General features: G+C 49.3%; 2 protein-coding genes across 4 annotated transcripts in view; one reads left to right on the top strand and one right to left on the bottom strand.

Annotated features, from left to right (window-relative positions):
- The window catches only part of CCDC92 (coiled-coil domain containing 92), a 36,038-nt gene extending 32,907 nt beyond the window's left edge, over positions 1–3,131 (top strand). For all 3 annotated transcript variants that reach the window (XM_027567007.1, XM_027567008.1, XM_027567009.1), the window contains exon 4: positions 1,703–3,131. In XM_027567007.1, coding sequence (XP_027422808.1) covers positions 1,703–2,478 — 776 coding nt within the window. In that variant the 3' untranslated portion in view covers positions 2,479–3,131. The remainder of the gene's footprint in view (positions 1–1,702) is intronic.
- Positions 3,132–4,112: 981 nt separating this feature from the next.
- DNAH10 (dynein axonemal heavy chain 10) overlaps positions 4,113–27,811 on the bottom strand; it is a 156,587-nt gene continuing 132,888 nt past the window's right edge. The window contains exons 63-79 of the mRNA XM_027567005.1: positions 23,955–24,234; positions 22,545–22,774; positions 21,544–21,817; positions 18,914–19,018; positions 18,356–18,510; positions 17,581–17,735; positions 14,454–14,637; positions 13,458–13,658; positions 12,219–12,428; positions 11,990–12,085; positions 10,753–10,924; positions 9,323–9,454; positions 8,937–9,148; positions 8,677–8,844; positions 6,844–7,024; positions 5,210–5,355; positions 4,113–4,524 (exon numbers count right to left, since the gene is read on the bottom strand). Coding sequence (XP_027422806.1) covers positions 4,378–4,524; positions 5,210–5,355; positions 6,844–7,024; positions 8,677–8,844; positions 8,937–9,148; positions 9,323–9,454; positions 10,753–10,924; positions 11,990–12,085; positions 12,219–12,428; positions 13,458–13,658; positions 14,454–14,637; positions 17,581–17,735; positions 18,356–18,510; positions 18,914–19,018; positions 21,544–21,817; positions 22,545–22,774; positions 23,955–24,234 — 3,048 coding nt within the window. The 3' untranslated portion in view covers positions 4,113–4,377. The remainder of the gene's footprint in view (positions 4,525–5,209; positions 5,356–6,843; positions 7,025–8,676; positions 8,845–8,936; positions 9,149–9,322; positions 9,455–10,752; positions 10,925–11,989; positions 12,086–12,218; positions 12,429–13,457; positions 13,659–14,453; positions 14,638–17,580; positions 17,736–18,355; positions 18,511–18,913; positions 19,019–21,543; positions 21,818–22,544; positions 22,775–23,954; positions 24,235–27,811) is intronic.

Below are 27,811 nucleotides of genomic sequence, written 5' to 3'. Positions count from 1 at the left end.
GTGCATGCTCTTATTTTTTTTTGATTGACACATGTATTTAGAATGGACTTCCCTGGTGGCTCAGACCGTAAAGAATCCACCTGCCACGCAGGAGACCCAAGTTCAGTCCCTAGGTTGGGAGGATCCCCTGGAGAAGGGAATGGCTGTCCACACCAGTATTCTTATCTGGAGAATTCCATGGACAGAGGAGCCTGGTGGGCTACAGTCCATGGAATTGCAGAGTCAGACACAACCGAAGCGACCAACACTTCATTTAGAATGCCCATTCTCTGTGGGCTTCCCTGGTAGCTCAGTCAGTAAAGAATCTTCCTGCAGTGCAGGAGACCAGGGTTCGATCCCTGGGTCAGGAAGATCCCCTGGCAAAGGAAATGGCAACCCACTCCAGTATCCTTGCCTGGAGAATCCCATGGACAGAAGAGCCTGGCAGGCTGCAGTCCATGGGGTCACAAAGAGTTGGGCATGACTGACTGACTTTCACTTCACCCCTCTGCTTTTCTGGGTTCTCTGGTTTTTTACAGTGAGTATGCGTTCTTTCTGTAACCAAGAACAAGATGTGACATAAACCAGAAAGAAGGGATGGAGCAGTGTTCCATCTGTGTCCAGCGAGTTAGCACAGGGCCTGGCACAGCACGTGTGCTCTCTACAGACTGGTTGAACGAGGGGCCACATTACTGGGTGGCCTCCAGAACAGCCCTGAACGCCTCTCTCTAGACTTGTCCCAGCAATGCTCCCCCAAAGCCAGAATCCTCAGGGACCCACAAAGCTACCTGCCCGCTGGCAGCTGGGGCAGAGGGGACAGAAGCCAGGGCCGCTATGGCCTGTCCCAAACAGCTGCACCAGATAACAGGATGACGATTTTAAAAGTGCAGAAACCACAGTGAAGTCAAGATGGCTTTTTCTAAACAGGCCTTCCCCCAGGGGTTACGGTTCAGGCTGTGGGAGACGCAGAGAGGGGATCTGAGGCAGGGAAAAGGTGGCAGCCTGGTATTGGGTCTTCCCTGCAACTTGAGAGCTTTTGTGCCTTAGACATGGAGAACGTCTATGTCTGTCTTTCCAAAACGTGCTTTGAATGGAGCAGACAGATGGCTCTGCTAACAGTGTAATCCTATGCCTTTGGAAAGGTTTAAGGCGTCCCAGGTGGCTCAGCAATAAAGAATCCTCCTGCCAATGCAGGAGACATGGGTAGGATCCCTGGGTCGGAAGGTCCCCTGGAGGAGGAAATGGCAACCCACTCCAGTATTCTTGACTGGGAAGCCCCATGGACAGAGGAGCCGGGTGGGCTACAGTCCACAGGGTTGCAAAAAGAGTTGGATAGGACTCAGTGATTAAACCATAACCAACCAAAACTCTGAAGCTGCCCATTTTAACATCAGCGTTTTTTAAATTTGGAGACATCCTTTCATGCACTAAGCCACAGAACTGAACTGAACTGGACGGGGCCTCAAAGACCTCCTGATCACCTGCCCTTTCCTGGGAGGAGAGGACACTGAAGGGGCATGAGGAGTGGGGTCCCGCCTTCCTTGTGGCCTGTGGGTACCACACCCATTTTGGGCAGGCATACCCCTCTCCCATGGGGAGGCGAGGCCGGCCTAGACCCCTGATCCTTGCAGGAAAGGTCTCCCTGCCCCCGTCCCTGCAACCCCCAGCATCTAGCCGCCCTGCCCTTGGGTTCTCACTCTGCCCCCTCGGCTTGTCCATCCAGGGGACGGAGCTTCCAGAAGCAGTGAACTCAAGAAAAGATGTGAAGACCTGGAGGCGCAGCTGAAACTGAAGGAGGACGAGAACACGGAGTTGCTAAAGGAGCTGGAGCAGAAGAACGCGATGATCACCGTGCTGGAGAACACCATCAAGGAACGCGAGCGCAAGTACCTGGAGGAGCTGAAGGTCAAGAGCCACAAGCTGGGCGTGCTGACCAGCGAGCTGGAGCAGCGCGCCGGCACCATCGCCTACCTGACCTCGCAGCTGCACGCCACCAAGAGGAAGCTCCTGAGCGCGGGCGGCACCTCGGACGGCAGCCCGGCCGGCAGCCCTGCGCTGGCCAGCTACAAGCCGGCGCCGCCCAAGGACAGGCTGCCCGAGACGCCCAGGCGCCGCATGAAGAAGAGCCTCTCGGCCCCACTGCACCCGGAGTTCGAGGAGGTCTACAGATTTGGGGCCGAGAGCCGGAAACTGCTGCTGCGGGAGCCGGTGGACGCCATGCCGGACCCCACCCCATTCCTGCTGGCCAGGGAGTCGGCCGAGGTCCACCTGATCAAGGAGCGGCCCCTCGTCATCCCCCCCATCGCCTCGGACCGCAGCGCCGGCGAGCAGTCCAGCCCAGCGCGCGAGAAGCCGCACAAGGCGCACGTGGGCGTGGCGCACCGCATCCACCACGTGGCCCCGGCGCAGGCCCCGCCCGAGGTGGAGACGCTGGCGGTGGACCAGGTGAACGGAGGCAAGGTGGTCAGGAAGCACTCAGGGACGGACAGAACTGTGTGAGCGCCCCACCCCACCCCCCGGCGACCCTCCACCCCGCTGTCGAGGCACTGTGATCACCACTAGGAAAACACTTCATCCGCACCATCTCTTTTGCTTTGTCTTTTTTTTAAAATTCCCATGCATGCCAAATTTTTTTCACACTGTCAACAGATTATTCTCCTCCTGCTCCTCTGGCCCTCTGACTTGACACCGAAACAGGATCTTGCCTCTGCCGCAGAATCCATATTTACTAATCGCTGAGGCCAAACACCTGCGTGCCCACTCGCTTGCTTCTAGCCCCGCTCCGCGGAACCTCCGCGCACGCGCGCGCACACAGCACGGGCCACAGGCCACGTTCCTGCTCGACGTTAACGAAATTATCCGATAGTCACACGCCTAATTCTAAAGTCGGAGCAACGCATATCGGCCTTGACCTCACGCCTCGGGTTTCCGGGGCGGCCTTTCCGGAAAAGCCCTGAGCCCTCCTGGAGACCCCCCTGACACACTCACCCCGGGGGCGGCACAGATAAACCGAGCAGATGTATGTTATGTCACAGGAACTAAATAAGATGACATTACTCCTCATATCACCACGACCTGAATGTGTGTTCATATTTTTTGTTGTTTTATCCAAAATGTTTAAGATCCCAACAAACTTTATTTTCTAAACCTGCCTTCTTTCTGTTTTGTGTCTTTTATTAAACCACCCCAGGGTGGGCCTAGAGGGGAGAGACAGTGGGAGGGGGAGAAATAGCACACCCCCACCCGTAACTGCTGCCCAGACAGTGGGCTCACCCAGGGTAGGTCCTGGGGTGGGGTTCACTTCTGGAAAGAGGAGCCCCGGTTAGCTCACACTACCCAGAGCTAGTCCCTAGAATGTTCTGCGTTTCTGGCAAAAGTCGCTTTTCCAGCCCTGCCCTCGTGTCCTGCTAGCGCTCAGCTCAGACCTGTCCCTCCTATGCAGAGTTAGGCTGCTCCTCATCCCCAGACTGGCCTGGCCAGGGCTCCAGGTGCACAGAAGGAAAGGACACCCGGGAGCTGCTGGTCCTGGAAATTTCTAAGTCTGCACCCTCACAAACCCAGGCAGTTGGGGGAAGGAGCTCAGGTGGGGCTTAAACATCAGACCCACTGTCTTAACCCACCTGCTGGCAGGTCTGCACCACAAGAACTGGGCTGGAGACTTGTGGAAGGGAGAGGCCCTGGGTGATTCTGTCCACCTCTGCTCCTCCTTGGCATCATCAGCCCAGGGAAGGGGCCCCTGCTGACCCCATGGGGCAGCCCCTGCCTTGTACCCCACACCCTAGCACACAGCGCTTGCCCCAAAGAGGCAGCTGCTGAAACAGACCTGGATTATCAGAAAACCACCTTTGGGGGACTTCCCTGGTGGTTCAGTGGCTAAACCTCCCTGCTCCCAATGCAGGGGGCTGGGGTTCAATCCCTCGTCAGAGAACTAAATCCCACATACTGAAACTAAAGATCCTGCATACTGCAACTAAGACCTGGCACAGCCAAATAAATGACTTAAGAAAATACTAAAAACCAAAAAAAAAACACCTTTGACAAATTTACATTAGAATTCTCACTTGTGCCATTGACATGCCAGCCAATTTTGTTGAGAAGGAAAAGAGATTTCTGTCTGAAAAGGGAAAGAAAATTTGACACATCTTAAAAGGCTCTTTTTTATTTTACTTTTTGAATACATAGACTCCTTAAAAAATTTTTTTGAAAAAACCATTCAGGTTAACTTATATGGAAAAAGATGAAAATGGATTTCAAATGAAAGGAAAAAGCAGTGTCAATCCCCCTCCTTCCTCCAGCAGTCCCAAGAAGTGACAGCAGATGATCTAGTCTTCCCTAACTCCAGCATATCCACCACTGACCACAGACTTAGAATCCATTGCTGTTTCTTCAGCCAGAGGGTTAATCAGAATTCAGGGTGAGGCACACCCCTTGCAGGACCCAGTGAGAAATGTGCTTCGTGGTAAAGAGATCGGCTTCAAAAACCAAGCCGACCCCCATGGCATTCCTTCTGGTGGAGGTGGTGTAGACAGGCGTCCGGAAGGTGTTCTGCACAGGAAAAAGGGTGTGAGGGCAGAATCGAAAGTGAAATTGAAAGCTGCGTGGTTGTGTCTGACTCTTTATGACCCCATGGATTATATATGTGGACTATACATACAGTCCATAGAATTTTCCAGGCCAGAATACTGGAGTGGGTAGCCATTCCCTTCTCCAGGGGATTGTCTCAACCCAGGGATCAAACCCAGGTGTCCCATATTGCAGGAGGATTCTTGACCAGCTGAGCCTGCAGAAGGCAGCGCTAGTCCCAGAGGGTGGGTGGGAGGGCGAAGGCTCATCAAAGAGCTAAGGAACCAGAAGGCTTCCCACCAAGCCCATGAGGCACGCCCAGGCTCTGCAAACACCCATGAAAAGCGGGTAGGCGGCAGGGCAGGAGGCACCTGCTGTCCACAGCGAATGTAACTCCAGATCCAAGCAGTGCCCACAGAATTTCACAAGAAGGGAGAAGTCACTCCTGAAGCAGGCCTGGACCACCGCATCCGAGCTTGAACCCGTGCCCCCCTGAGGAAGGCTCTGCACACACTCATGCGCAGGAGTGCATTTCCTGGGCTTCCCCCAGCCCTGAAAGGTGAAGGGCTCCTGTGCTAAAAGGCAAGACTGCTGGAAACCGCCTGGTGTCTAACTCTAGTCAGAGGAGACCAGAAGAGGAGAACTGGGGTGGGCATCAGCATTTCACCTGCAGCTTGAGGCGATGGGCTTCAATGGGGATGATCTTCAGGATGGGCAGGTCAACCACCAGCACCTTGGGTTTGCTCTTGATAAGACATCCTTTTTCTATGTCCCAGTCAGCGCCTTCTAGATACAGTCCTGAGACAAAGCATCCTAGAGGCACAAGGAAGACAGCCAGGCTTAGGCATTGTTGCTTAGTCCCTCAGTCGTGTCTGCCTCTTTTGCAACCCCTCAGGCTCCTCTGTCCATGGGATTTCCCAGGCAAGAATACTGGAGTGGGTTGCCATTTCCTCCTCCAACCCAGGGATAGAACTCGAGTCTCCTGCATTAGCAGGTGGATTCTTTACCACTGAGCCATGCGGGAAACCCTGGACTCAGGCAGGGGGACGTATAATTCTGCTGTATGGCTCTTAGGGGATGTGCATATCAGTAAACAAAAAGGTAACTAACCGATTCTCCTTCCCCAGACACAGCCCATGACTGTTCCCAAAAGACATGGCCACCACTTCTAACTGGCCCACTTTCCCTTTGTAGAGGAACAGCCCAGATCCAATGCCCTGGAGACCCCATGACCCTCCCTATGGCCACCGTGCCATGGAGGAGGGGTGGGTGTCTCTCCCCAGCGATTTGGCACCCCAGACTTAGCGGCCTGGGGCCCCCAGAGTCAGCTGGCACCAGAGCAATTCCGAGTCCCCCCAGAGCCAAAGTGACAGGAAAGCAGGGAGCTGAAGCCTCACAGAGGAAGCGGTCTCGGGGAGGAGAACAGTGCATACTTGCCCAGGAGCGGAGAATAGGGCGGCCACTTGGCCCAGAGAGGGTGGAGGCCCCAGCACCGCCAGTCCCTTTGAGACCTCTCTGGGGCTTCTACAATGGGGATGGAACATTCCTGAATGTTCACTATAAATCCCTGCTCCCCGAGCTATCAATAGATCAAGAGGGCTTTTGTGCTTGCACTTCACTCCAAGACAGCAGTCCCCAACCTTTTCGGCACTAGGGACCAGTTTCGTGGAAGACAATTTTTCCACGGACTGGGAGTCAGAGGCGATGTTTGGGGTGATGGTTTCAGGATGATTCAAGTGCATTGCATGTCTTGTGCACTTTATTTCTACATCAACTCTGCCTCAGATCATCAGAAATAGATCCCAGAGGTTGGGGACCACTGTTCTAAGACATGACTCCCCCAAGAAATAGCAGTTTCCAGCTGTAGTTTGCAGACTGTAGCCAGTGTCTCAGGGACTTGAAGTTACAGCACAATTGGTCCGCACCTCGCCTATCCCACTCCCTGGCTTCCATGCCCCCGGGTTCTCATGGTTCTGGGAAGCCACCTGGCGATCTAGTTCTTTGAAAGCTCACACTCTAACCCTAGGAGCCCATTTCCCATAGACAAGCAGGGCGAATGTGGCTCAGCTCTCCCCTGACATCAGCCCGCATCTCAAAGGAAAAACCGGACAAGAAGCATCCAGACACACCCTCAGAGATGCCAGGGCCCATGCGGACAGTGCACAGACACAGCCAGTGTTCGCAGCAGTCTGACCTTCAAACACTTCCTGGCCCATCCGGGCCCACGCTGTGCTCACGCCTTCAGCTCCAGAAGGGAGACCTTACAGGAGAGACTGTGAGTCTACAGGGAGCTGGCCATACCTTGTCCTGCCCGCTCATTCACTTCGTCTGCGTCCTGGAACTTGGTCACCTGGGTGAACAGAGTGGATCGGTCCAGTGGCCAGCCGTTCCTCCGGCAGGTGGCCTGCACCAGGGCCGTGAGGTAGGATTCTGGGATGTGCAGCCCTGAGAGCCACATCACACTGGGCTCGCTCTCGGTGACCTGGAAAGGGAGGCGGTCAGGTGGGAGCCTGGGGCTGCCATCAAATGCCAGGGTCACGGCTGACGAGAGAGGCAGTTCACCTTAGAGGGAGAAAGATGGTGTTGGGGTAGCTGTTGGCCCATTGGGAAGAACAAGCTGGATGGCCAAACTCCAGGTGGAGCAAAGACTTAAATATAAACAATAAACCACACTGAGACTCTGCATTCTTACTGCAGGGGTCGAGGGTTCAATCCCTGGTCAGGGAACTAGGATCCTATATGCTGTGGCACAGCCAAAAACAAAACAAAAATGAATAAATAAATAAACCACAAAAGTACCAAATGAGATCTCCAGCGAATGTTTTCAGAATCATGGAGTGGGGAATACAAAACTCAGAAGCCATGAAAGAAAAGACTGGTCTATTTGACTACATTAAAATGTAAAACTCTCCTATGAAAAAAAATACACAAAATCAACAAGCTTGAGGCAAGCTGGGGAGGTATCTGCAACTCCAGCAGAGAAAAAGGGTAAATCTCCTTGATGTACAAAAAGGGAAAGGAAAGTGAAGTCGCTCAGTCGTGTCTGACTCTTTGCGACCCCATGGACTGTAGCCTACCAGACTCCTCCATCCATGGGATTTTCCAGGCAAGATACTGGAGTGGGTTGCCATTTCCTTCTCCAGGAGATCTTCCCGACCCAAGGATTGAACCCGGGTCTCCTGCATTGTAGGCAGACGCTTTACTATCTGAGCCACCAGGGAAGTCAAAGAGCTCTTAAAAATCAATTTTAAAAGGTGGAAAACTTGGTAAGAATGAAATCCAAATACAAAAAGTCAAGTCACAGAAAAACACGCGAGGTCTGTAAACAGGTCAAAGACATTCGGCCTCACCATAATTAAAGGAATGCACATCCAAAATCTTGGATATTATTTTTTACATATGAAGAAGAAAAAGGCCCAAAATATTGAGAACACACCATGTGGCAGAGAGGCAAGGAAATGATCCTTCTTGTACACTGTGGTGTCAAGTTCTCTAGGAAACTGACAAGAGCTGTCAGAATTTAAAACGCACACACCCGGATCCAATCCTTGCATTGTACACAAGGAATATACTCATATGAGTCTCCAAAGTCACATGCAACAGAATGTTGTTTGTACTAGCAAAACCAAAAACAAACAGATAAAAAAAGACAGGGACTTCCCTGGTGGCCCAGAGGCTAAGACTACACTCCCAACACAAGGGGCCCAGGTTCCATCGCTGGTCAGGGAACTAGATCCCACATGCTGCAACTAAGACCCAGTGCAGCCAAATTTTTAAAGTTGACTTAAAAAAAAACTCCAACGGTAACCACCTAAATGTCCACTGGGGAAAGGATACAGGATATCTGTGAGCTGGAATTGCCTAGAGAGATCTCAGTGTAATACTTAGATGGAACAATTTCCAAGACAGACTCTTAGGTGAACAAGTCGTGCATAGTATGCTTCAGAGTCTTTAAAAGAAAGAAAGAAATGGGGGGGAAAAAATACAGATATGCCTGCAGAGTCACGGACCATTTCCAGAGCACCTAATCAGCTCCGGACAGAGGTACTACCAGGGATGGGAGAAGTCGGGAGATGGTTTGAGGGAGTCCCAGCCAAGCCTTGAAGCAGCAAGCAGACCACTGCCTTCACTCACCCATGTCGTGTACTGGTTGAACCTCCGCAGGAAGTAGAGCATCCAGTTTCCAAGGGACTTTAAGGTGTCAGGGGCAAGCTTTCTCCAGATGTTAGGGATTTGCCCAAGAAAAAGAGACCTGGCTACGTCATCTAATTCACTGCTCATCCCAACTTCTCCGGCCAAGGCCTGTTGACAGAATCAAGAGCAATCAGGCAAGACTAGGGGAAGACCAGGCACTCCACCTGGGCAGGAATCTGCACTTGAGTACTGGGGCTTACCCTCTGAAGTTCAGCCAGGGACCTGGTCATCCGTATGACGAGCTTGTTAAAGCGTTCCAGCTCCTGCAGGAGGACCACCGAGGTGGGGGAGATGCTCTGCCCAAGGTGCTTCCTGACCAGGTCCAAGTCAAAGATTTTGGGCATCTTGTTTTCTATGTCCTTGGCCACCTGGCCAATGTAATCATCTCTGCTGATGCCAGCGCTGGATTCCCCTGAAACCAGGACACGTTTTTAGAGACAGCAAGGCACCTGAGCATGGGACCAGGGTATCCAGCGCCTTCGATGAAAGGCACCAGCAATGTGGAAACTACCAGAAACCAAAGCAGCACACTTTGGACCAACACCCTTGGTCCCCCAGGAGCACAGTTGTCTGCAGGGGACTTTACCTGTCTGGGGCTGCAGCTCCAATAGGTGAGCCCACATGTCTCGAGCCGCCTGAGTGTAATATCCAATCTCAGCATTGGGGTGAAGACCAAACACTTCGGGTGTGTTGGCCAGCGGAAGGGCCTCAATGGCTTCTGTAAATGGAGAGAACATGCAGCGGTTACACCTCCATGTCGACCCCCCAGCCCCCAATTTCTGAAGACCCACAGCCTTAACCTCCCCAGACACGTTATATTACTTTCCACTTCTTAAAGGGGTACATGCTTTTAAAATAAGAATTCAACACTACCACATCCAAGCCAGCTCTGGGTGCATCTATTTTTTTTTTTTTTGCCATGCCTTGCAGGATCCTAATTCTCCAATCAAGGATCACACCCAGGCCCACAGCAGTGAAAGCCCAGAGTCCTCACCACTGGACCACCAGGGAACTCCCTCTATGCACAGCTTTTATGAAAATGGCCCAGTGAGGGGATTTCCCTGGTGATCCAGTAGTTAAGAATCTGCCTTCCAATGCAGGGGATGCAGGTTCAATCCCTGGTCAGGGAACTCACATCCCCTGTGCTATGGAGCAACTAAGCCCATGTGCCTCAACTACTGAGCCCATGCACCCCAACAAAAGATCTTGCATGAAACAATGAAGATCCCACATTCCGTGACTAAGACCTGATGCAGCCAAATAGATGAATAAAATTTCTTAAAAAAATATAAACTATATTAAAAAGAACATTTAGGATCATTAGATATATTCTAACAGTAAATATATGAATTATAATAAACTGGGTTATTCAGATGTATTCTTCAAAAGTTTATATAAAGTCTAAGCTTTCCTGGTGGCTCAGATGGTAAAGAATCTGCCCGCAGTTCAGGAGACCCAGGTTCAATCCCTGAGTCGGGAAGATCCCCTGGAAAAGGGAATGGCAACCCCCTCCAGTATTCTTGCCTGGAGAATTCCATGGACAGAGGAGCCTAGAATGGACAGTACTGAGCGACTAACACACACGTATATATATCTTTGATCTCCTTCCCTTATCAGTATATATCTAGGGGATATATACAAATATGTATGTATTTGAGTATAATAAACTGCTTTGTTTTCAAATATAAAATTAAATTTAAAAAAAATTAAAAAGAAAAGAAAATGGCTCTGTGAGTTTCCCAGGGGCCACTTTGCCCTTCAGTGGAGAATCTGATATATGTACCATCATTCCAGGACAGGAAGTCTGAACTAACTCCATCAGGTCTTAGGCTAGGAAGGGCCTGCTGCGCTCCCTCTAAAAAGCAGAAGAAAACACCCCCGACCTGACAAGGAACCCCAACAGTGGAGGGGTCAGAAGAACCATCAAGCCAACCGCAGAAATCAGAACATCTGAAATGCATGGGCTCCCTTAGGATAAAATATTTAGCATACTTTCTAATGACTGAGAAATCTCACCAACAAATTTTTCCTTGACATCCCCCGGGGGGATCTTGTAGTCCACTTCCTTGTTCCGGAAGAAGTGGAATGGCTGGAAAGTATCGAAGAGGAAGTCTCCCAGGTACTCGTCCATGTAGATGGTTAGGATACGCCGGTCAAAGCTGTCGATGGCCCGTCCTCCGTACATAACCTGACGGTAAAAAGAGTGAGAGCCGGTGGGAACCCAGACCTCCAGGGTGAACCCTAAGGTCCCAGCACATAGCCCAAGGTCAAGGCCAGATGCACCCTCAGTGAGACTCCTGCTGTCTGGCCACCGTACAGCTCCAACCGTACTTACCCACAGTGCCTTTGGGCCGTCATATACCAGAGGGCTAGTGTGCAGACTCGCAGAGCCCAGGGTGACAGCAGTTCTTGTGAAATGCTGGGAGCCAGTGTGCAATTGGCCAAACTCCCCAAAACACAGCAAATAAGCAACAAAACAACGCAGGAAGCCAGCAGCCCCTTTTGTCTCTGGAATGGTGAGGTCTCTGTTTGAGCCACGTGCAGGCTACCGGGGAAGCTTTCCCACAAACACTGTATAAGGTCGTGGCCTCCAGAGTGGACCTCCAGGCCAGCTGAACAGGAGCTGGGCTCCAGTGATGTGCCTGAAGCATCCTAGGTGGGGAACATGAGTCCCCAGGACAATAAGTCCAGGGCCCCCAGGTGAAGCCTGCTCACTTAGAATGAGTAATAATGGAGTGATGAATGGAGGTATATCATAGGGACGCAGGGGCCTTTGACTGATGGGCAGCAGGAGCAAGAGAAGAGTCCCAGGGCTTTCCCGGGTGGCTCAGTGATAAAGGATCCGCCTGCCAAAGCGGAGACACAGGTCCAATCCCTGGTCTGGGAAGACCCCACATGCTATGGAACAACTAAGTCCCGTGTGCCACAACTACTGAGCTTGTGCTCTAGAGCCCAGGAGCCGTAACTACTGAAAACCCTGTACCTAGAGCCTGTGCTCCACAGCAGGAGAAGCCACCTCAATAGAAGCCCATGCACTGCACTGAAGAGTACCCCCACTCTCCGCAACTAGAGAAAGCCCAAGCAGCAACAACACTCAGCACAGCCAAAAACAAATATCTTTTTTTTTTTTTCAAAGAAGGGAGTCCCAGAGGGCTCAGAGGCCATGGACCAGGGGTGCCAGGCCATAGCCCAGCCCGCCCCAGTGGGGGTGGGGGGAGTGGAGAGGTGCAGAGGGTCCCCAGGATGCTCCTACCTCTCCGATGAGGTACTTGAGGCTACCCCATGGGATCCGAGGGTCATGCTGCTGGAAGGCTTTTGTCAAGTATGTGTTCAGAATTTCCATGCAGACCTTAAAAGAGGAGGAACATGCCTGGGTATCCACAAACCCACAGCCAGCCAGGCTCTGACCATTTTCTGAAAACACGGGCAGGAACCACTGAGAAAGGAGTGTCCCCGGGCGGAGGCAGCAGCCGCATCTTCACCTGGAAGTCAGACTCGTTGAAATCATAGTACACGTTCCAGCCGATCTTCCCAAACTTTCTCCTCTCCTGCACCACTGCGTGGAAGAATGCCAGCACGTAGACCAGGGACTTGAAAGCAGGGTGTGGGCATTGGTCCAGCATTTCAGGAGAGATCTTGAAGTACGTGGCTCTCATGTTGAGTTTCAGCCCATTGGGTGGCTCAGTGACAACCTGTCAGGAGGGGAGACAGATGGGGATGGAGACCCCAGACCCAGGAGCCGGGCTCTGAAGAATGGCCTTCTCTCCATCCTAACGGGGCGTCTTCCCTGTTTCCCTAACAGTGAAAGTCAAGGACCCAGGCGAATTAGTTAAAAAAAAAAAAACCTAGATATTGGGGACTTTCCTGGTGCCCAGTGGTTAAGAATCCACCTTCCAATTCAGGGGACAAGGGTTTGATCCCTGGTTGGGGAACTAAGATCCCACATGCCACGGGTCAATTAACCCCATGCGGAAATGGTAACCCACTCCAGTATTCTTGCCTGGAGAATCCCACGGACAGAGGTGCCTGGCGGGCTACAGTCCATGGGGTTGCAAAGAGTCAGACACGATTGAAGGGACTGAGCACGCACTCCACAAGAGAAGCCCGTACACAACAGCGAAGACCCAGCCCAGACACACACACACACACACACACACACACACACACACACACCCCAACCTAGATGTTGTTCCAGCTCTGCCCTAACTCATCAAATGACCCCAGGAAGGCTCTTTAAACCTCTTTCTGATTCATGGGATCCTCAAATGTAAAACAGAAGGAGGTACATTTTTCCTCTACCTGTCCCAGAGGCAGAGAGAGATGACAAAACCTTTCCCCAGAATGTCCCCGGAGACTAAGTTAAACAGGGCCTGTAAACCCCTTGAAACAAGCACTCAAGTTCTGTGGGCTGTGGGTGGGCCAATCATGAGAGATAAAATAGGAGGTTTAATAAATGTGAAGTCTGTGAAAACTAACCCACACATGCTTTGGGGACATGCAGAAGGGATAAAGACAGGCCTGGGAATCATCACTGTCACCCAGTGATCATCACCTTATTCTGGACAGTGCTTATCTCTGAAGAGAGAGATGGAATTGGGGAAGAGGGGTGCAAGGGGTCCCAGCTCTCTCCTACACACACCACACACACACACAGGTAGCAAAACTGGGAGGTGAACTGAGGAACTGAGCCATGGGTGCGTCTGTTTATCCTACAGCCAGACCTTCAAGGACTTCTGCAGGATCCCAATGGGGAAGCCCTTGGTGGGGTCTGTGGTGAGCCACAGGCGGAAATCAGGGTGGGGCTTGGTGATCCTCTCCAGGGACTTCTCCAGATCCTTCAGCCACTTGACCAAGAGATGGCAGTTCTGCAGCATCAGCCACTGCCCACGAGCCACCGCCGTCTCCAGCAGCTGCAGGGCCACCTGCTCTGACGGAGACAGAAGGGAAGTGTTGGTGTCCCAAGGCTGCACCACCCCGTGCTCTCCCAGACACTCCCCAAGCCCCCATAACCTGCTGGCCACTGCAGCAGAAGATACAAAGGAGCCGGTGGTCCCAGAGCTGCAGAGGGAGCCTCTGAAGATACAACCCTTGAGCATTCCTCCAGGGTCACCCGGGTTCACTGGGCTGCACTCACTGGCCTCCCTCGGCACCCAGAGCTCCAACCTCAGACACAGTGGCACCTGCCCCTTGACAGGGTGGCCTGGCCACCGGCAGCCACCAGTGACAGCATGATCCAAAATAGGGCTGCTGCAAGGGCTGAGGGAGATGATCACCAGATGCGATGATGACCAGATTTGGAGGGACTTCCTGGTGGTCCAGTGGCTAAGACTCCAAGCTCCCAATATAGGAGGCCCAGATCTGAGCCCTGGTCAGGGAACTAGATCCCACATACCACAACCAAAGATCCTGCATGCTGCAACTAAGACCCAGCACAGCCTAATTAATTAATTATTTTTTAAAAGAAAGTGCTTTGGAAATAGCAGAACATACTGTTTCCAACATACAGCGCAAGCCCGGGCGATCTCTGAAGGTCAGCTCTAGAACTAACTACTGTTCACATTGTCATCATCGCTGTGACATTTGATTCCTGCTCCTTAGACCGGAAAGGCGTGGTGCTGGTGTGTGGGTGGCACTCTTGGCTTAAAGCCAGGCATTCGCGAATTCATTCCAGGCACCTCAAGCACGTTTAGGGCTTGTTGCTTCCAACAACAATCTACCTTTTCTTGACCTTGACCCATGGCAAGGAATTTGAGGCGGTTCCCTCCAAAACCACTGCGTTCGGCTAGTTTCATAAGGTCACTGGCAGGGTCCGAGCCAGGGCTCAGGATGAACACGATGGGCGAGTTGGGTGTGCTCTGCTCAAAGATGGCTTCAAAGCTGATCATCGGGGGCTGCACGTACCTAGGGAAAGAAACACAACTGGAAAACGCTCCTGGGAGGATAGCTCTGGGCAGGGACCGGCCAGTGTGGCCAGCACTCTGCCTGCCAGCATCCAGAATCTCTGACTACTCCTCTGTTGTCATTCTTTGCTCAGCCTTCCTTGTTAGGTATCCAGTGTTCACACACATCTCACTCACTGGATGATCAGCTCCTGGATCACAGGGACCTCTCTGCATAGCCCGATACATCCCGGCTGGGTTCAGGAGACCTGCTCTGAGCTGGGTGCCTCGTGACAGGCCAGCCTTCCAGGTGGATGTGCCCTGGGCACTGAACCCAGAAGTCCCACACCAGCAGCTTCACAGGCATGTCCTGAATGGCCAATATATCAAGATTTTTAAAAAATTAGTTGCCAGCACATAAAGATTGGGAGATTTTGTGTAGAAATCCAAATTTCTAGTTTGCTTTGAAGAGTCAGAGATCTGGGTCCCCACCACCACCTGGCATCAGTCAGCAGAGGTTAAGGGGCTCCTGGCCAGGACTTGACCGCTCCAGTTTGCCCCTGTCCCTGTGCAGTCTTGTTCACTCATTTCCATCACCTGCCAGCCACAGAGGCAGATTTGAGTTTGTCACAGGTTTCCCAGGTGGCGCCAGTGGTAAAGAACCCTCCTGGCAATGCAGGTGATTTAAGAGACTCGGGTTCAATCCCTGGGTCAGGAAGATGCCTTGAAGGAAGGCATGGCAACCCACTCCAGTATTCTTGCCTGGGAAATCCCATGGACAGAGGAGCCTGGCGGGCTACAGTCCATAAGGTCACAAAGAATCAGACATAATTGAAGTGACTGAGTACACACATACCCTAAGTTACCCATCCAGCTTTGCGCTTGATTCCAGAGCTTCCAATGTGGTAACCATCAGGCATGTGTGGCTATTGAGGCCTTGAAGTGTGGCTAGTTCAAACTGAGATGTGGTGTATTGTGCTGTATGAGTTTAAAGCCTTGATACCAAAAAAATTCAAAATATCTCCACTAACGACATGTTAAGATTTCAATATTTGAGTTAAATACAACTATGTATTATTAAAATATATATTATTTATATTATATATTAATATATTAGATATTATACTCTTATAATTAATTGCACTTATCTCACATGCTAGTAATGTAATGCTCAAAATTCTCCAAGCCATGCTTCAGCAATAAGTGAACCATGAACTTCGTGACGTTCAAGCTGGTTTTAGAAAAGGCAGAGGAACCAGAGATCAAATTGCCAACATCTGCTGGATCATGGAAAAAGCAAGAGAGTTCCAGAAAAACATCTATTTCTGCTTTATTGACTATGCCAAAGCCTTTGACTGTGTGGATCACAATAAACTGTGGAAAATTCTGAAAGAGATGGGAATACCAGACCACCTGACCTGCCTCTTGAGAAATCTGTATGCAGGTCAGGAAGCAACAGTTAGAACTGGACATGGAACAACAGACTGGTTCCAAAGAGGAAAAGGAGTACGTCAAGGCTGTATATTGTCACCCTGCTTATTTAACTTATATGCAGAGTACATCATGAGAAACGCTGGGCTGGAAGAAACACAAGCTGGAATCAAGACTGCCAGGAGAAATATCAATCACCTCAGATATGCAGATGACCACCCTTATGGCAGAAAGTGAAGAGGAACTAAAAAGCCTCTTGATGAAAGTGAAAGTGGAGAGTGCAAAAGTTGGCTTAAAGCTCAACATTCAGAAAACAAAGATCATGGCATCCGGTCCCATCAGTTCATGGGAAAAGATGGGGAAACAGTGGAAAGAGTGTCAGCCTTTATTTTTGGGGGCTCCAAAATCACTGCAGATGGTGACCGCAGCCATGAAATTAAAAGACACTTACTTCTTGGAAGGAAAGTTATGACCAACCTAGATAGCATATTGAAAAGCAGAGACATTACTTTGCCAACAAAGGTCCATCTAGTCAAGGCTATGGTTTTTCCTGTGGCCATGTATGGATGTGAGAGTTGGACTGTGAAGAAGGCTGAGTGCCGAAGAACTGATGCTTTTGAACTGTGGTGTTGGAGAAGACTCTTGAGAGTCCCTTGGACTGCAAGGAGATCCAACTAGTCCATTCTGAAGGAGATCAGCCCTGGGATTTCTTTGGAAGGAATGATGCTAAAGCTGAAACTCCAGTACTTTGGCCACCTGAAGCGAAGAGTTGACTCATTGGAAAAGACTCTGATGCTGGGAGGGATTGGGGGCAGGAGGAGAAGGGGACGACAGAGGATGAGATGGCTGGATGGCATCACTGACTCAATGGATGTGAGTCTGGGTGAACTCTGGGAGTTGGCGATGGACAGGGAGGCCTGGTGTGCTGCAGTTCATGGGGTCGCAAAGAGTCGGACAAGACTGAGCAACTGAATTGAACTGAACTGAGGGTATATATGTTAATCTCAGATTCCTAGTTTATCTCTCCCCCTCCCCACCTTTTCCCTTTGGTAATCATAAGTTGGCTCTATGTCTGTGAGTCTGTTTCTGTTTTGTAAATAAGTCCATTTGTATCATTTAATAATTAAATTCACTTATTTACTATTAATTGTTGTTGCTGAGTAGCTAAGTCATGTCCGACTCTTTGGGATCCCATGGACTGCAGCTCGCCAGGCTCCCCTGTCCATACAATTATTTACTATTAATACTTATTATTTATATATAACATTGTTATATAGTAATGTACTATAGTTATGAGCTTATGATAACTGTTACTAAAATTAATTTCACCTGTTCCTTTGTGAATGTGGTCACCAGAAGACTTCTACTTACAAAAGTGGTTCACATTGTATTTCTCTTGAATGGCACTGTTCCTGAGTGGCTACCAAATTGTGCTCTCCGGAGCTGGCCATGCCTGCCATCCGTGAGCCCAGGAGGAGGTAACATTAGGTATACTACCCCACAGAAAGGACCAAGCAGACACAAGCTCACTTACTTCTCTCCCATTGTTATAGTCACGTAGTCAGTCACGGCCCGATACACCCGGTCCACACGGAAACAGCGCAAAATAAGCAACTTCTGGAAAGGGGTGATGTTGACATCGTAACCCAGAGGGAATGGGAACTGCTCCAGGGAATCCATGTCATACCACTGGGGAAAGCAAAGAATATGCATGGTGGCATCAACTCAGAAATGAGATAGGGCCCCCTTTTTAGGTGAAAGTCTCAAAAGCCTCTGTAAAGGGATGAAATTTACAGGCGATTTTAGGGAGCTCTGTCATTTTTTTTTTTTTTGTCCTCCAAAACTGTGAACTTTAGAAAGAAAGGAATTGAGTCTTATTATAACACTGTTGAGTCGTTGAGTCCACAGTGCCCATCAATGGACACAGTCAATCCACAGAGGCTCAGAAAGTGTCTTGGATGAATGGATGGCTGGACAGATAGACGGATGGATGGATGGATGGACAGATATTAATATATAAATGGATGGATGGATGGATGGGTAGACAGATGGATAGATGGGTGGACGGATAGATGAAAGGGTGGATGGACAGAGAGATAAACATAGGGACAGAAAGATGGATGGCTCTCCCACAAAACCAACTGAAGCAGATAAAGGATTCCATCAGGGAGGTGGAGGGCCTTGGCTACCCTCTGCATGAGTCATTCAGAGACATATCTTCTCACTTGTAAGGAGTTAGGCTACAGATTAAGTATGGAGATTACCAACATGCAAGGAAGGGAAGAAGCAGAAAGGGAACATGAGCTCACCTCCTGCCAGACAGTCAGATGTTTCTCCACATCAGCAGGAAGATTGCCAAAGTTGTCCGGAAATACCTCTGACAGAAGCATGATATCTTCCCATCCCTGGTCAGACAACCAAGCACAGGGCTTGGTTCGTTTGCTTTTCTCCAGGGAAATGTTTCCTAATGACAATAGGAGAGACATAAACAGCTGACATCAACACACCAGGAAGTGCAAGCAGCTCTATACTGGGACTTCTCTCACTTTGGGGGAAATTCACTTCTCAAAATGGGTTGGAAAGAGAAGGGGGCATTGGCTTCCTCTTCACTGTCTGTGACTCCAGCCAGGAAGCTCTGAGTGGTTTCCAGTCTCAGGGTAGCCTTAAGGCAGAGCCTGGTTGCTCTAAATTAACTCGAGCCATATCTGAGGCTGGAACTGTCAACTGAGATGTTTACTAAAGCAGTGCTACTGGAAGTCAGGTTTTAAGGATGGAAAATTACTGTTGTCGTTTAGTGAACAAACTCCTATGCATGTGCACTGTGGGTCCAGGGAGTTGGAAAGCATGAAACGAGACAAGCTCATTACCTTTCAAGAAGAAATCTAATTCTTCCTGGGGGACTCTCCCCTCTGCTTGTTCTATCTTGATAGTCATATTGAAAGAAAAAAGTAACTTGTGCCTCTCAAACAACCCTGAGGAGAAACAACAGATGGGTCTGGATAAAATAAATACATTTAAACACTGGGTTTCTTATGCATCACTTGCTTAAATTTTAGAGAAATGAGATGACACCTCAACTGCACAGTTAGGTGCATTTAGGCATCTTTGCATTTGGTGTCCGTGAATATCTGAGTGCAAAACTGACCTTGGGGACTTCCCAGTAGTCCAGGGGACGGGAGTCTGCCTTCCAATGCTGGAGAATACAGGTTTAATCCTTGGTCAGGAAACCAGGGTCCTGCACGCCATGGGGCAACCTAGCCCACCCATCACAACTAGAGAGAAGTCCATGCCCTGCAACTGGAGAAGTCTGCACACCGCAGTGAAGAGCCCTAGCACCACATTTAAGACCCAGCACAGCCAAAAAACAAAAACAAAAAACACATGAACTCAACTGACAGTCATGCTCAAAAGTACAGTGGAAAGTGACCCTCAATTGTATGTATCAGGAATGGTCATGTCTCTGGGAAGCACTTACCACACCCTCCTGGGAAGAGGAGGGGGGTCCCCAAGCTGATGAAGGGCAGTATGATTGAGGTTCAGAGCCACCTTCTGAATGAAGTGCTAGTCAATTACCCAAAACTCAAAGCAAAAGCTCTTACAGTAGAAACGATGCTATAAAGGGTCAGAGAGTGAATTATCTTGGCTCTGCAGGCTAGACAGTCTCTGTCATAACTACTCAGCTCTGCCACTGTACTGTGAAAGCCACCATGGATGGATATTTATAGAAATGGGAATGGCTGTGTGCCAGTAAAACTTTATTTACAAAAACATACAGTGGGCCAGATATGGCCAGTCTCTATTACAGAGTAGGCTCATTCCATCAACAGACTCTTTATGAATAGGAAGATGCAAAACAATAGAGTTCTTTTTTTTTTTTTTTAACCAGAAAAAATATGTCCTGAAAAAAAAAAGTGTAAGTCAAAATCTGAGATTTGAATTCTACTTTATACATGTTAGAAGAGTTGGTTACTTAAGTAAGGCCTATAGGAACAATAGTCCTCAACATTTTTCCTGCCTAACTGGTACGAGCTGAATTGCGTCTCCTGAAAATCTGTAAGTTGAAGCCCTAATCCCCCATACCTCAGAACTGGAGACAGGACTTCTAAGAGGTGATTAGGTTACTCAGCCATTAAAAAAAAAAAAAGAACAAAATAACACTGTTTTCAGTGACATGGATGGACTTAGGGATCGTCGTACTGAATGAAGTAAGTTAAACAGAGATAGACAAATATCATATGATAGCACTTCTATGCGGAATCTAAAAAATGGTACCAAATAACCTAGTCACAAATCAGGACAAGCGCCACAGATATAGAAAACAAACTTACAGTTACCAAGGGGGAAAGGAAATGGGGAGGGATAAATTGGGAGATTGGGATGGACATACACATACAGTTATAAAACGGCTTCTCAGGTGGCGCTAATGGCAAAGAACCCACCTGCTGATGCAGGAGACATAAGAGACGTGGGTTCGCTCCCTGGGTCAGAAAGATCCCCTGGAGGGGGGAATGGCAACCAATTCCAGTATTGTTGCCTGGAGAATCCCCATGGACAGGGAAGCCTGGAGGGCTACAGTCAATGGGGTCGCAAAGAGTTGGACACGACTGAAGAAACTTAACATGCACACAGGCATGTACAAAATAGATAACTATTGCAGCCATGAAATTAAAAGATTCTTACTTCTTGGAAGGAAAGTTATGACCAACCTAGATAGCATATTCAAAAGCAGAGACATTACTTTGCCAACAAAGGTCTGTCTAGTCAAGGCTATGGTTTTTCCAGTAGTCATGTATGGATGTGAGAGTTGGACTATGAAGAAAGCCGAGCACCAAAGAATTGATGCTTTTGAACTGTGGTGTTGGAGAAGACTCTTGAGAGTCCCTTGGACTGCAAGGAGATCCAACCAGTCCATTCTAAAGGAGATCAGTCCTGGGTGTTCATTGGAAGGACTGATGCTAAAGCTGAAACTCCAGTACTTTGGCCACCTGATGCGAAGAGTTGACTCATTGGAAAAGACTCTGATACTGGGAGGGATTGGGGGCAGGAAGAGAAGGGGATGACACAGGATGAGATGGCTGGATGGCATCACCGACTCAGTGGACATGGGTTTGGGTGAACTCTGGCAGTTGGTGATGGACAGGGAGGCCTGGCATGCTGCAATTCATGGGGTCACAAAGAGTCGGACACGACTGAGCGACTGAACTGAACTGAACTGAAGGACCTCCTGTCTAGCACAGGGAACTCTACTCAATACTCTGTAATGACCTATGTGCAAACAGAATCATAAAAAGTGGATGTATGCAACTGATTCACTTGGCCGTACACCTGAAACTAACACAGCATTGTATAACAACTGTACATCAATAAACATGAATTCAAAAAATAAAATGAAGTGTTTAGGATGGGTCCTCACCTAATCTGACTGGTGTTCTTATAAGAAGAAAACATTTGGAAACACAGGGCACATTGGTCCTAATCATTGCAAAGAGGTACTTACCTGTACAGCCATAGTTATAGATGTTAAAGGTCAACGTGTCCATAATATTCTTCAATCGCTTCATAAGAATGGAGTCAGGCAGCGACTTCTTGAGCGACAAGCCGAAGACCTCCAGGAAGGCGATCAGGGAGTACTGGTACATGGAGTTGACCAGCGCCATCTCCGACAGCACAAAGAACAGGATGGCCCCCCTCCGAGCGGCTGGCCGGTAGCCGTCCCGCAGCCGGTCAATGTCCAGGGCCGTCTTCTCCGCCAGCTTGAGCTTCTCTGATACCTAAAGAAGAGCTGCATGTTGCCACTTAAGGCCATAACCAGGAAGACTTATGAACTGGGGGCAAAAAGTAAGAAGCCGGGAGTGAGGGAGAGGGTGGCAGCAAAGAAACCCAGGAGGTGCTCATAGGAAGGGCTCCCACCCTCTTTCGAGGTGTAGATAGGTGTTTATGGCTTGACTATCATGGCCCTGTGCCCCCTTCTTCTAATAACCGTCCCTGAGTTTGATTTCGAGACACAATTTCCTCCTTTCATTCATATGTGGGGCTCAAGCCCATCTCTGGGAAAGCAGCATGTGACTCAGGTCCCACTAATCCACACGTGGCATCCCAAGGCCATGGGAGTGATTTGGGGTGAGCATGTAATGTAGAAGATTCTCACTCTTCTCTTCGGGGAAAGGAAGGGGACAGACCCAGCCTGTGACCATGAGGGAAGCTTGGCTCCACAGGGAGGCAGAGAAGGAAGCCAACACAGCAGAAAGTCAAGCCCAGACATGGAGAAACACTGTGTCTTAATGATATTTGGAGTCCTGGATCCAGCCCTGCCTGAAGCCATTCTGGACTTTCCTGTTTTCTAAGAGGATAAATTCTCTTTGGACTTAAGACAAGTGGGGCTGGGTTTTCTATCACTCTTGATTGAAAGAGGTTGACCTGAGGCACAGGGGTCCCTGGGAACACCCCTGGGGCTCCAGGGCCAGGACGGAAGTATTTTCCCTCCACTGCAGTTCATACCTCCGTAGCTTTGGACTTGGTCTCCTCCAGGGTCTGCACCAACTCCACGTTGTCCAGCATGTTCCCCGTGGAGGTGGCCAGCTCCCGGAGGAGGGAGTCCTCCAGGTCCTTCAGCAAGTTCTTGTTCTCACTCGTCTCCTGGATAAGGTGCTCCCTCTGCTCCTCCAGCTCGCGCCTCTCGTAGGCCACCAGCACGCTTAGCAGCTGGTCCTCCAGGCCTTTCAGCGTGACTGTGGGGGGACAGAGGGAGGTCCTTTACTGCCGTCCCCCCAACAAGCTGGTCCCTGTGTGTTCTCCCCTACACAGTGGCGCCTGGGATGACAGGAGGGTGGGCCCAGCATCTCAGGAACATGAGGACTCACTCTTCTATCAAAACCATTCTTCAGGGAGGTTCAAGAGGGAAGGACATATGTACACCTATGGCTGATTCATGTTGATGTTTGATAGAAACCAACACAATTATCCTTCAATTAAAAAATAATTTAATTAAAAAACATTATAAAGCCCCAGGTGAAAAATATTGGACAGTTTGAAACAGAGATGCTGTTACGTGGAGAGGTGAACAGCAAGAGAGATGATGCATTAAGATCAAATTCGGGGCTCCTACACTTGGGGGGACCCTTGCTGAAAGCATAACCCAATTCTTTTTGGCCATACCTTATGGCTTGCGGGTACTCAGTTCCCCAATCAGGGATCGAACCCAAGCCCTTGGCAGTGAAAGCTCCCAGTCCTAACCACTGGGCTGCCAGGGAATCCCCTAAAGCCTACGTAAACTTGATTAACCCATCTAGGAACCTGTGTGACCATCTAGAAAATGTGGAAGATGACGTTTGATTCCTAACAGAATTCAACTGAGAGGAAGAAGAAAACCTAAAACCAAGCCATATATTTAAATACACAAACAGAGAGTAGCTTTCTGCCCCAGCAGAGAGGGGTCTCACCTGGCTCCGAGTGTGAATGTCTGAGTCCTGTGGTCCAGACTTATCATGTCTCAAGACACATAACTCATTGCCTTCTACAGGGCCCCAGAACCTTCTAGATGTTCCTTCCTCATTAAGAACTTCTAGGCGTGTATGCTCAGTTGCTCAGTCATGTCCAACTCTTTGCAACTCCCTGGACTGTAGCCCACCAGGCTCCTCTGTCCAGGGGATTTCCCAGGCAAGAATACTGGAGTGGGTTGCCATTTCCTTCTCCAAGGGATCTTCTCAGCCCAGGAATCGAACCCAGGTCTCCTGCATTGCAGGCAGGTTCTTTACCTGCTGAGCCTCTGGGGAAGACCAAGTAATGATGGACTGACTATGAAAGGTGTGACTCAGAGAATGATTCACAATGAAATGAAGTCCCATGAGAGCCTCCAGCTCCGAATGTGTCTCCACCTAAATTTGACACTGACCTTCTGTACATCCTTACCAGTATAATTGATCACCATGGCTTTCCCAAACACGGAAGGGCTGTATCTGGGGTTGGCCAGCTTGGTGTTCAGATACAGTCTGAAATTCGAATCATAGTCCACTTCCTTGTCTCCCAGAATGATAAACTGCCGTCCTTGGGAGACCTTGATGTTTTTTTCTAAGACATTGTCAATCACAGGGTCGATGTACTCATCCACATCGTGGAACAGGAAGGGGGTCCCATACTTTATGGACATTTCCAGCTGCTTGAGGAAGTCGGGGTCATTAAAGGATGCCACCTGTAAGGGCGGGGAGGCAAAGGCTAAGAATCAGCTGATTTGCCAAATTCAAGGGGGAAAAAAAAGTCCTTGGAGGCGGCAGTGGATGTGTGAGCACCTTGAAGGGAGGCAGAGAGAAAAACAGAAGAGGGACAGAAGCAGGGTGTGGAACCTGTATAAACCCAGAAATCCATGAGGGTCAGGCTCCAAGCAGCCTTATTCGAAAGCACAGTTCAGCAGCCAAAGGCGATCAGGAGAGGACTTCCCCAGTGGTCCAGTGATTAAGAATCCACCTTCCGGGCTTCCCCGGTGGCTCAGTGGTAAAGAATCCACTTGCCAAGGCAGGAGACATGGGTTCAATCCCTGATCCAGGAATAACCCACATGCCATGGAGCAACTAAGCCCATGCTCCACAGCTACTGAGCCTGCAGTCTAGATCCCCGGAGCCACAGCTACTGAGCCCATGTGCCACAGCTCCTGAAGCCCCCACACCCTAGAGCTTGTGCAGTGCAATAAGAGAAGCCATTGCGATGAGAAGCCCATGTACCACAGCTAGAGAGTAGCCCCCACTGGCCGCAACTAGAGAAAAGCCCACGCAGCAAGTGAAGACCCAGCACAGTCAAAAATAATTAAAAAAAAAAAGTGATCAGGAGAGAATCTCATCACATCTCTCAGAAAACCTCGAAAAGAGTCCAAACACTGAGCCCACAAAACACAAAAAATGTTTGCGTTAATCTTCTCTCTTTTGTTCACTTCCCTCCAAACCTTGCAACTGCTTCCTGATCTCATTCCTCAAAACATCTGTAAAAACTCTTCCTCTATTCCAGCCCCTGGGGCTTCCTCTTCCCTTCCTCTCTACCCTATCTTATTACATTGGTGTACTTAGCCTCTCACCCCATAAGTTGAGCCTTCCCTCTTTAAGACATAGGATGGGAGACTTCCCTGGTAATCCAGTGCATAAGAATCCACCTGCCATTGCAGGGGACACGGGTTGGATGCCTGGCCTGGAAAGACGCCCCGTGACGCAGGGCAACTAAGTCCATGTGCCACAACTACCAAGCCCTTGCCCTAGAGCCTGCAAGAGGCAACAGCTGAAGCCCACAAGCCCTAGAGCCCATGCTCCACAGCAAGAGAAGCCACTGCAGTGAGAAGCCTACATCCCACAACTACAGAGTGGCCCCTGCTCACCACATCTAGAGAAAGCCCTCAGGCAGCAGCAAAGACTCAGTGCAGCCACAAATAAATAAATAAAATAAGACCTACAATATCTATTTTTTTAAAAAGAGATAGGATGGGAATAGGAGTAGGATTGGGGGCTAGGAGTGGGCTGGCAATTGCAAAACTCTCTGGCAGACTCAGGGAAGAGGGATGTCAAGAAATATTCCTGCATTAATGATACTTATCCTACAATAGCTGTATGTGAAGTTTAGGGACAGATGTTCCCCTGACCTTGGGATGCTTCTCCTAAACGCATGTACATACCAGGAAGGAAGACCAGAAAAAATACGGAAAATATTTTTTAAAATCATGAATTTGTTAATTATTTCAGTAATTGAGCCCCAGTGATTTCACCCAAGAAAATTAAAAACACATGCCCACAAAAAACTTGCATGTGAATGTTCACAGCAGCACTATTCAGGACAGCCAAAGAGTAGAAAAAACACAAATGTCCATCAGCTGATATGCAGATAAACAGTTTGTGGTCCATCCATGCAATGGACTACTATTAAGCCCTGAGAAGGAGTGAAATACTGTTACAAACTACAATACGTGTTGATTAAGTGTTTGGAAACACCGTGGTTACTGCTTAACACATATCTTGGAGACAAAATGCATCCCTCAAACATTTATCGAGTCCCCTGTTAGATCCTGGGTTCTGCTGAGCCCTGGACTTGAACAAAGTCTGTTAAAAACGTTGGCTTTGCTAAGCAGGGAAAATGAACTTTGAAAAACATGTTGCTAAGTGAAAGAAGACAGTCACAAAAGGCCACAGGCTGTATGATCCCATTCACTGGAAATGTCCAGAATACACAAATCTATAGAGATGCATAATATATCAGTGGTTGCCAGAGGCTGGGGTGGGTGAGTGGGCAGGAGGGGAAGTGAAAGTTTGGGAGGCGGTATGGCTAAAGGACACAGTATCTTCTCGGGGGGAGTGATAAAAACTGGTCCTGGTGATTGTTACACAACTCAGTGTGTAATATACTAAGACCCACGGAACTGTATGCTTCCAATGGGGGGATTATATGGTAGGCAAATTTTATCTCAATCAAGCCCCTCCTCTGCCCTCCAAAAAGAAAGTGATCAAGCTAAGGCCTCCCAGCCCTGCACTGCTTGGGCAGGATGCAAAGATGAATAAAGTACTGCTTTTGCCTGGACGTGGAACAACAGACTGGTTCCACATCGGGAAAGGAGTACATCAAGGCTGTCACCCTGCTTATTTAACTTATATGCAGAATACATCAAGCGAAACTCTGGGCTGGATGAAGCACAAGCTGGAATCAAGATTGCTGGGAGAAATATCAATAACCTCAGATACTCAGATGACATCATCCTTATGGCAGAAAGTGAAGAAGAACTAAAGAGCCTCTTGAAGAAAGTGAAAGAGAAGAGTGAAAAAGTTGGCTTAAAGCTCAACATTCAGAAAACTAAGATCATGGCATCTGGTCCCATCACTTCATGGCAAGTAGATGGGGAAACAATGGATACAGTGACAGACTTTATTTTGGGGGCTCCAAAATCACTGCAGATGATGACTTCAGCCATGAAATTAAAAGATGTTTGCTCCTTGGAAGAAAAGCTATAACCAACTGAGACAGCATATTAAAAAGCAGAGACATCACTTTGCCAACAAAGGTCTGTCTAGTCAAAGCTATGGTTTTTCCAGTAGTCATGTATGGATGTGAGAGTTGGACTATAAAGAAAGCTAAGTGCCAAAGAATTGCTGCTTTTGAACCATGGTGTTGGAGAAGACTTGAGAGTCCCTTGGACTGCAAGGAGATCAAACCAGTCAATCCTAAAGGAAATCAGTCCTGAATATTCATTGGAAGGACTGGTGCTGAAGCTTAAACTCCAAAACTTTGGCCCCCTGATAAAAGCTGACTCACTGGAAAAGACCCTGCTGCTGGGAAAGATTGAAGGTGGGAGGAGAAGGGGATGACAGAGGATGAGATGGTTGGATGGCATCACTGACTCGATGGACATGAGTTTGAGCAAGCTCCAAGAGCTGGTAATAGACAGGGGAGCCTGACGTGCTGCAGTCCACGGGTCTCAAAGAGTCGGACGTGACTGAGTGACGGAACTGACTGAACTGACTTTGCCTTTAGGTTGCTCACAGCCTGGGAGGCAACATACAGGGCAAAAAATGTGTAAGTCACTCAGTCGTGTCTGACTCCTTGTGATCCCATAGACTGTAGCCCACCAGGCTCCTCTGTCCACGGGATTTCCCAGGTAAGAATACTGGAGTGGGTTGCCATGCCCTTCTCCAGGGGATTTCCCAACCCAGGGATTGAACCTGGGTCTCCTGTATTGCAGGCTCCTGTCTGAGCCACCAGGGCAGAGCGTAGGGTCAGATTCAAGGTGGTTCACAAGCCACCCT

Source organism: Bos indicus x Bos taurus, chromosome 17 (assembly GCF_003369695.1).
Source record: "Bos indicus x Bos taurus breed Angus x Brahman F1 hybrid chromosome 17, Bos_hybrid_MaternalHap_v2.0, whole genome shotgun sequence".
Lineage (NCBI taxonomy): Eukaryota > Metazoa > Chordata > Mammalia > Artiodactyla > Bovidae > Bos > Bos indicus x Bos taurus.
Note: the sequence above shows the minus strand (reverse complement) of the source record. Positions and strands in the feature narration are given on the sequence as shown.